Below are 9,801 nucleotides of genomic sequence, written 5' to 3' on the forward strand. Positions count from 1 at the left end.
AACATATGAACATATGAAGCTGCCTTCTACTGAATCAGACCTTTGGTCCATCAAAGTCAGTATTGTCTTCTCAGACTGGCAGCGGCTCTCCAGGGTCTCAAGCTGAGTTTTTTCACACCTATTTGCCTGGACCCTTTTTTGGAGATGCCGGGGATTGAGCCTGGGACCTTCTGCTTCCCAAGCAGATGCTCTACCACTGAGCCACCGTCCCTCCCTAAGGTTTCTTCTTCAGATGCATGGAGGGTGCATAGAAACATGAATGTATGTGTGTGTGTGGATGGATGGGGATTTTTTTTTTGAGGAGGAACGCCCAGGAACGCAGTTCTGGCTGGCTTGACCTCAGGAGCTGTGGCTTAATATGCCATGCAGGGCTGGAATTCTAGCAGGAGCTCCTTCGCATATTAGGCCGCACCCCCCTGATGTAGCCAATGCACAATCCAGGCTGGGTATGACCACTTCCTTCTATTGATGAATCTGAATGAAATACCTGAAAGGGAAAGGCTGTTACTTCTGGTATTCCATTCAGATTCATCAATAGAAGGAAGTGGTCATACCCAGCCTGGATTGTACATTCTGCTTCTGTAGACTTATGTACAAAGTTGATTTACAGTTTTTGCAGAACAGCACAGGCCAAAAGGAATAGGTCCCTGCCCCAAGGAGCTTACATGTCTGGCCCAAGGCCACCGTCTGTTCTTCACCTCCTGTATCGTGGTCGGTAGCCCGCTTTTATAACATTCCAGTTACGATAAAGGAGCATCATGTGCTATTAAAATGGAAACCCAGCCTCTCCTCTTCCCTCCGCAGCATGTCGAGAGACTTCACTTACAGATGTTCCTGCCACTGATAAATGGAAATATTTTGAAGTCCAAAAATGTGTTTAATGGAGCAGCCCAAAGCTAAATAGGAGAGAAGATACTGAAAAGATCTAGTGACAGGTCAGGGGTGTCTGATGGGGAAACTAGGTATGGAGACATGGTACCTCTGACACGACGTCTAGTTTCTTTTTTTAGTGTGCCAATCTTGTTAAGCATTTCCCCCCGCTCCCAGTTTAGTGGCTGCTACTTACTGAAAGAATTTAAACATCATCGAAATCGAGAGAGATGTCTTTTTAAGAAAGCGGCTGCGTTGAAGCTACGCTCCGGTTTGGTGTAGTGGTTAAGTGTGCGGACTCTTATCTGGGAGAACCGGGTTTGGTTCCCCACTCCTCCACTTGCAGCTGCTGGAATGGCCTTGGGTCAGCCATAGCTCTGGCAGAGGTTGTCCTTGAAAGGGCAGCTGCTGTGAGAGCCCTCTCCAGCCCCACCCACCTCACAGGGTGACTGTTGTGGGGGAGGAAGGGAAAGGAGATTGTGAGCCGCTCTGAGACTCTTCGGAGTGGAGGGCGGGATATAAATCCAATATCTTCATCTGCCTCACAGGGTGTCTGTTGTGGGGGAGGAAGGGAAAGGAGATTGTGAGCCGCTTTGAGACTCTTCGGAGTGGAGGGCGGGATATAAATCCAATATCTTCTTCTTCTTCCTCAGGAGCACCCACCTTGTGAATTTCAGTTGGACTATTTCCAAGTTTGGACTTATATCTATTCATTTGGGGATGGGGTTTTTTTGGCCCCTTGGGGTTTTCTGTTCCTTTAAAAGACCCTAGCACCACTGGCCTCTATCGTAATTGTATTGTTTATTATGTGTTGTACACAATCCTTATAATATATTTTTGCAAACTGAAAGACGGTGTAGTACTTGGTGGCTTTGATCGGTCTACTGCTTACAGGAGGCAGACGTAATATCACATCCTGCACTTTTTTTGTGATGGTTACCAGCCTAGGGGACTAGTGGGAATCCCATATGGGCACTATGAAAGTCGGATTTGAGTCAGTCAATCACACCGATTCCTTGAGGGCCCCCCGTTTTGTTGGCCCCAAGAGATGTGTTAGTCTTTATGTTACTGTTGCTGCCACCGCAAGTCTGACAGAGCTGCCTCTTGTGGAATGCACAGAGGTCTTATATGACATAATAGTGTCATTTAAAGCCCTCACTGGGCCATTTGTGCCCATCTGAATAGCCAACAGCGGTCCCCTTCTCCGTTGCGGACTGAAAACAGTGCTCTATTATTAAGAGCCAAAAGATGGTATCTTGCTCTTTTCTGGAATGTTCCGTAGAATCACGCAAACTATTTTTCTTTTCTTCCCAATTCTCAGAACAAAGGCTTCGCCCGGAAGAGCCACACATTCCTGCCCAAGATATTTAGGAAAATGTCTTCCCAGCCCAAAGAGCGTCCCGAGAGTTTGCAGTTCCCCTTCCTGGATGATGATGAAACCATCTCGACTATCCGGGAGTCGAAAACGCTTTTTATCCTTCGGGGTCTGCCAGGCAGCGGGAAATCCACCTTGGCCCAGGCCATCCAAGACAGGTACAGGGATGTTTGCAGAGTCATCTCTGCTGACCACTACAAAATCACACCTGCGATCAGGAGCGCCATTCCGGAAGACTACGGCAAGGTGGACGAGGATCTAGTTGACTATTGCAAGCGTGACGTCGGCGTGGTGGTGATGGACGACACCCACCACGAACGGGAGCGTCTGGAGCAACTCTTTGACATCGCCGACAAGTATCGCTACGAAGTGGTCATCGTGGAGCCCAAAACGCCGTGGAAATTGGATTGCTTGCAGCTCAAGGAGAAAAACCAGTGGAAACTTACGGCCGACGAGCTGAAGAAGCTGAAGCCCGCCTTAGAAAAGGACTTCCTTCCTTTGTACTATGGATGGTTTTTGAGTAAAAGGAGCTCTGAGAACTTGCGGAAGACCGGACAGGCCTTTCTGGATGAGCTTGCCAGCGTTAAAGTCTTCAAGAAAGAGTCTAATAAGCACTGTGGGTACCAAAAAGACCTTTAAACGAATAAAAATGCAAACCAGCTTCTAACCTATTGTTTAATGCGTGATGAATGATTTCTGGGTAGCACCTAAGCTGCATATCCTGAATTGCTATCCATTGCACACTTACCTGGAAGAAAGCCCCGTTGAATAAAGTGGGACTTACTTCTGAGTAAACATGCATAGGACTGCAGTGTTAAGAGTCCTTTTATGAGACCAATTTCGCACTAGACTTTTAATCCTGGTTCAGCCCTGCCCCTAAGCTGACATTCTACAATAAAATCATAGAGTCGGTTTCTCTGATTCTATTATTCTAGTGTAGAATGTCAGTTTGGGGGCAGAGTAAAACCAGGGTTAAAGGTCTAGTGCGAAATTTTTGAGAGTGTTTGCTTCATAAGCATTTTTTTTTAAAAAAACAAGAGTTTCTAGTTCTCATGACAGCTGTAAAACTTGGGAAATGTTCATCATTCCTTGGCGTCACCCACTGTTTTATACAAAATAATCCAAAACCGTTCAAGAACCCTTGAAAGTAGGATCAAACAATCAGACTTAAAATGTATACAGAGGGGATTCCCAACCTTTTTGAGCTGGTGGGCTCATTTGGAATTCTTGACACAGCGTGGTGGGCGCTGCAACAAAATGGCTGTCGCACCAGGCGGAGCCTGCGACAGAATGGTTGCCGCTTCTTATCTTCCATCACACAGCGCCTTAAAACACTCGGCAGATGCCAGAAAAGAGTCGGCCGGCGGCATGTGGAGGACCCCACTACACAGTAGTGACTGTATCGTTTTTGTTGGGCTTTGGTATAGAAAACATAGAATTCTGGCCATTAGTTCAGAATGTTTACTCTATAAATAAAAAAAAAATTGGCTGGAATTGGGTAGTTTTTTTTCTTTTCCTAGAAGCAGATTGGCGCAGGAGTGGCCAAACTGTGGCTTGGGAGCCACGTATGGCTCTTCCACACATATGTGGCTCTCAAAGCCCCTGCTGCCCCATCAGCCGACTCGGAGAAGGCATTTCTTTCTTTAAATCACTTCTCCAATCTAAGGCAGCCAGCAGCTTGAAGAATGCATTTAAAGTTGCTTTCTTTCCCCCTCCCTCTCTCTTCCCCATTTTCCTTCCTTCCCTCCTTTCCCCCTTCCCTCCCTCCCTCAAACATCTGACGTTCATATCTTGTAGCTCTCAAACATCTGATGTTTATTCTACGTGGCTCTTACGTTAAGCAAGTTTGAGGTGACAGGAAACCTGGCTTCAGAAGATTCCTATTAGGCGTGCTTGGGCCTGCTGCTGAACTTGGGTCGCTGTCTCTGGGCTTTGTGGCCCAGTGGGATGTTGCGCCTCCCATCTTTCAGCTGCGCTAGTTTTCCCAACCTTGGGTTCCCCAGCAATCTTTGCTGGTCTTTCATTTTTGTCTCGCAGTCACTGTCTACGAATCCTCCTTAGGTCCTGGCCTGCCGAACACCTCCAGAAATTTTTTTCTGTTCCCCACCATTTTCAGGCTGCTGGGAGCTGCTATTCCGGCTTCCTGCTGCCTTTAAGCAGCCTAGAATCATAGAGTTGGACGGGACCTCCAGGGTCATCTAGTCCAACCCCCTGCACAAGGCAGGAAACTCACAAAGGCCTCCCCCTAAATTCACAGGATCTTCATTGCTGTCAGATGGCCATCTAGCCTCTGTTTAAAAACCTCCAAGGAAGGAGAGCCCACCACCTCCCGAGGAAGCCTGTTCCACTAAGGAACTGCTCTGAACTCACAGATACCTCCCCCTAAATTCACAGGATCTTCATGGCTGTCAGATGGCCATCTAGCCTCTGTTTAAAAACCTCCAAGGAAGGAGAGCCCACCACCTCCCGAGGAAGCCTGTTCCACTAAGGAACTGCTCTGAACTCACAGATACCTCCCCCTAAATTCACAGGATCTTCATGGCTGTCAGATGGCCATCTAGCCTCTGTTTAAAAACCTCCAAGGAAGGAGAGCCCACCACCTCCCAAGGAAGCCTCTTCCACTGAGGAACTGCTCTAAACTCACAAATACCTCCCCCCTAAATTCACAGGATCTTCATTGCTGTCAGATGGCCATCTAGCCTCTGTTTAAAAACTTCCAAGGAAGGAGAGCCCACCACCTCCCAAGGAGGAAGCCTGTTCCACTGAGGAACCGCTCTAACAGTCAAGAAGTTCTTCCTAAAGTTGAGCCGGAGACTCTTGATTTAATTCCAACCCATTGGTTCTGGTCCTACCTTCCGGGGCCACAGAAAACAATTACATGCCATCTTCTCTATGACAGCCCTTCAAGTACTTGAAGATGGTGATCCTATCACCTCTCAGCCTAGGTGAGAGGGTCTCAAATGCAGGTTGGTGTTGAAAAATACACCAGCATTGGATACTTGTGAGCTTGAAACGAGATGTATTAGAGAATAATCTGCATTTCTACTTACAGACAGCTTCATTATATTCCAAGGGGCTTTTATCATGTTATATGTATTCATATTTTTATTATATTTCAAGAGACTTGCCCACTCTATGCTAGAGACCCATTGGGTCTCTAGCCTCAGGCCTGTTTACATTCCCTTCTACTGTTCCTGGATAGCAGAAACACAAGCGGGAAGACAGTGGAAAGAAGGGAACACCCGGTCCTCTAGCAGTGCACTAGCCCACGTGCCACCCAAGACAGTCCTCTACTGTGAGGGCTGCCCCTGTAGACTCAACCTCTGCAATTCTGCTGCAACAAACGCTGGCAGAATGGAATTCTTATGCACAGAATGCCTTGCTAGGACCCTGCAACTGACGGAGGCATCCCTGTCTCTTGAGCGAGCCACCTCTTCTACCATAGTGCTCCCTATACTCCCTCAAATCGCTTCCCAGTTTCCTTTCCTGAAGCCTGCCAAATGCTTTGAGAAAATGAGCAAGGCAAGGTGGGGATTTCCCCAGCAAGGCTTGTGACTGACTTGGTAGATTTTTAAAAATATTGCCTTGGCCACCACAGCTTGAGGATCTTTGCTGTGTAATTGAAGGTAAGTGGTGGCAGCCATTTTGTGGCTGGCTCCAACCTCATGCAGCAGCCATTTTGTTGATGCGCCCGCTATGGTCTGTCTGAATTCTAATGGCCCCCTAGGCTCAAAAAGGTTGGGGACTCCAGTTGTGGGACTTCTTATTACCCTCTGGCCCAAAAACCCATCTGGGACAGAATGGCAGAACTTGGTGCCCTTTGGGTCTCTGTCCAGGTTCTGTTGTGGAGTCAAGGAGGAATGGCTGTGCAGTAATTTTTGACTGCTTGTTGGAAGCACCTTAAAAGTCAAGTGCATCTTTTCAGAATACTGTTTTGGAGAGCCAGTTTGGTGTAGTGGTTAAGTGTGCGGACTCTTATCTGGGAGAACCGGGTTTGATTCCCCACTCCTCCGCTTGCAGCTTCTAGAGTGGCGTTGGGTCAGCCATAACTCTCAGGAGTTGTCCTTGAAAGGGCAACTGCTGGGAGAGCACCTCTCAGCCTCACCCACCTGTTGTGGGGAGAGAAGATATAGGAGATTGGAATCCGCTCTGAGTCTCTGATTCCGAGAGAAGAGCGGGGTATAAATCTGCAGTCTTCTTCTTCGGGGTGGTCCAAACTCCCTTTTACCAGGAGATAAAATACACGGCCTATAACCGCTCAATAGCATTTCAAAGTGCTATAGGAATGCTACATAAGTATGAACCAAATGCCAACATTTAGACGTTAGCTTATTAATTCTCCTTGTCCCGGGGTGGATCTGTGAAGAGGGAATTCTGAATGCTGGGTTGTTACGTTCTGTACTAGAGACATCCGTCATTTTCCTAGTGTAAGCTAACCTTGCATATTGCACTAGGCAAAAAAGGTTGGGGAAGGGGGTTACAGAGGGCTCATGGGAAGAAACGGGGGGAAATTGGCACGTTGGGACTTACCCCATTTCCTTCTGTTTGCAGTTGGGGGAGTGATCGAAGATCCGAAAATGAAATTAGACTTGACCAGCTACTTTGTGAAAAGGCCTCCGGGGGTCTTACACTGCACAACAAAATTCACTGACTTTGGGAAGGCCCCGGGTTCAGAGGACTATGCCCAGCAAGAGGTGAGTTTTTCTTTCTTCTGCCCTGATAGTGGCAGGGAAGGCGGGCGGTCTTGCGCCTGGGAAGTCCAACGTCTCCATCTTCCTCCTTGATGCTCGCCTCTCCCTTTGTAAGGAGGGAACGGGCTGCATTTTTTACAAACTACACACTGGTGGCTAGAGGCCAGTTGTCCAGATCGTGTTTATCATACGAATTGATTTGAACATTCTCAAAACTGAACGTACATTAGATAACCAGCATCTGTTTATAAACGACATTGCCAGTGGTACTTAGCTTTGGAATGTGTTTTTTTAAACAAGATGTTCCTTTTGGGCCCTGTGTTCCCAGAACTGAGTACATGGTTGTTCCTAGGAGCCAAAAGGGAAGGGCAAATCCCAGACTGAACAGAAAAACTTTCACAACAGTTGGCTAAACGGCTTCCATGTTTTCAAAACGGTTTCATTTTAAAGTCAAGACTTCTAAACGACTGTTTGCCTGACTTAATGAGATTTTCTTTTTTAGGTAGCCAAGAAAAGCTTTCACAAATCCAAAGGGATTTGTCTTTTAGAATGTTGACATGTCCTAAATTACTATCATGATTATGAACAACAAGCTAGCTAATTAAAAAAAAAATGTTGTGGACTAGGAACTTCTGTGGACTTATTGGTAAAGTGCTTTAAGCGAACAAAAGCTGAGATGCTCATTTCTTTTAAATAAGATGTTCTGCTTCAAGGTTCTTTAGATACATAAAGAGATAACTGACCAGTTAAAGAGAGCCAGTTTGGTGTGGAGAGCCAGTTTGGTGTAGTGGTTAAGTGTGCGGACTCTTATCTGGGAGAACCAGGTTTGATTCCCCACTCCTCCACTTGCAGCTGCTGGAATGGCCTTGGGTCAGCCATAGCTCTGGCAGAGGTTGTCCTTGAAAGGGCAGCTGCTATGAGAGCCCTCTCCAGCCCCACCCACCTCACAGGGTGCCTGTTGTGGGGGAGGAAGGTAAAGGAGATTGTGAGCCGCTCTGAGACTCTTTGGAGTGGAGGGCGGGATATAAATCCAATATCTTCATCTTCCTCACAGGGTGTCTGTTGTGGGGGAGGAAGGGAAAGGAGATTGTGAGCCGCTCTGAGACTCTTCGGAGTGGAGGGTGGGATATAAATCCAATATCTTCATCTACCTCACAGGGTGTCTGTTGTGGGGGAGGAAGGGAAAGGAGATTGTGAGCCACTCTGAGACTCTTCAGAGTGGAGGGCGGGATATAAATCCAATATCTTCATCTACCTCACAGGATGTCTGTTGTGGGGGAGGAAGGGAAAGGAGATTGTGAGCCGCTCTGAGACTCTTCGGAGTGGAGGGCGGGATATAAATCCAATATCTTCATCTACCTCACAGGATGTCTGTTGTGGGGGAGGAAGGGAAAGGAGATTGTGAGCCGCTCTGAGACTCTTCGGAGTGGAGGGCGGGATATAAATCCAATATCTTCATCTACCTCACAGGGTGTCTGTTGTGGGGGAGGAAGGTAAAGGAGATTGTGAGCCGCTCTGAGACTCTTCGGAGTGGAGGGCGGGATATAAATCCAATATCTTCATCTACCTCACAGGATGTCTGTTGTGGGGGAGGAAGGGAAAGGAGATTGTGAGCCGCTCTGAGACTCTTCGGAGTGGAGGGCGGGATATAAATCCAATATCTTCATCTACCTCACAGGATGTCTGTTGTGGGGGAGGAAGGGAAAGGAGATTGTGAGCCGCTCTGAGACTCTTCAGAGTGGAGGGCGGGATATAAATCCAATATCTTCATCTACCTCACAGGATGTCTGTTGTGGGGGAGGAAGGGAAAGGAGATTGTGAGCCGCTCTGAGACTCTTCGGAGTGGAGGGCGGGATATAAATCCAATATCTTCATCTACCTCACAGGGTGTCTGTTGTGGGGGAGGAAGGGAAAGGAGATTGTGAGCCGCTCTGAGACTCTTCGGAGTGGAGGGCGGGATATAAATCCAATATCTTCTTAAAAGACGGATCTCTTTCATATGGTCTCTTTAAGCTGTTTTGGCCACTGGCCTGATCCAACATGGCTTCTCTTATGTTCTTACTGACAGCCTTAAGAATGACGGCAATAATTTCCCCCCTCAGGCCGTGAAGTCATCTTATGGAAAAGCCTTCTTCCTCACCATCTCGGCCCTCTTCATCACACCGAGAACGGCGGGGGCGCGAGTAGAACTCAGCGAGCAGCAACTGCTTCTGTGGCCAGGCGACGTGGACGTGATCCCACCGGCCGGTGGCCTTCCCAAAGGCAGCCGGGCTCATATCACCCTGGGCTGCGCCAGCGGGATAGAAGCCGTCCAGACGGGCCTCGACCTTCTCGAATTTGTCAAACTGGAGAAGGCAGGCAACAAAGGCGAGGAAGTGGGGGAAATCGGTGGGGGGAAGCTGTTGTCCTACGGGAACGGCATGTGGATGATCCTGCTGTCTAAAAAAATTGAGGTGAGGGCCATCTTTGGAGGGTACTATGGCAAAGGAAAGCTGGTGCCCACTCAAGGGGGCAGCAAAAGGGGGTCGCCCTTCAATGCCTGTGTGATCATCTGAGGGCTCTTCTTGCCACAACCACGTTTTATATGAAGAAACAAAACAAAATTACAATTTTTGTCCTTCCACTAAAGCCAGCCGTCATTAAAGTATAAAGCATAGCCAGTCCCTTCCCACAGGGACGTGTATTTTTTTTCCCCCTCAGGAAAGACAGCAGAGGTAGGGGCACCTCTAATAGAAACACTAGCACTTTTTATATTTATATATAAAAGGTTAAGCTTAATGCAACTAAATGCTTTGATTCATAGGCAGCTGAAGTTTAAAAAAAATTTTTTTTTAAAGCAGACTTAAACAGCAGTATTTGCCGCAA

At 47.6% G+C, this 9,801-nt stretch overlaps 1 protein-coding gene across 1 annotated transcript in view; it reads left to right on the forward strand.

The window, feature by feature from the left end:
• Window positions 1-9,592, forward strand: part of CNP (2',3'-cyclic nucleotide 3' phosphodiesterase) — a 29,303-nt gene extending 19,711 nt beyond the window's left edge. Inside the window, exons 2-4 of the mRNA XM_060254614.1 lie at window positions 2,192-2,861; window positions 6,797-6,939; window positions 9,039-9,592. Coding sequence (XP_060110597.1) covers window positions 2,192-2,861; window positions 6,797-6,939; window positions 9,039-9,491 — 1,266 coding nt within the window. The 3' untranslated portion in view covers window positions 9,492-9,592. The remainder of the gene's footprint in view (window positions 1-2,191; window positions 2,862-6,796; window positions 6,940-9,038) is intronic.
• The last annotated feature ends 209 nt before the right edge of the window (window positions 9,593-9,801 follow it).

Source organism: Heteronotia binoei, chromosome 15 (assembly GCF_032191835.1).
Source record: "Heteronotia binoei isolate CCM8104 ecotype False Entrance Well chromosome 15, APGP_CSIRO_Hbin_v1, whole genome shotgun sequence".
NCBI lineage: Eukaryota > Metazoa > Chordata > Lepidosauria > Squamata > Gekkonidae > Heteronotia > Heteronotia binoei.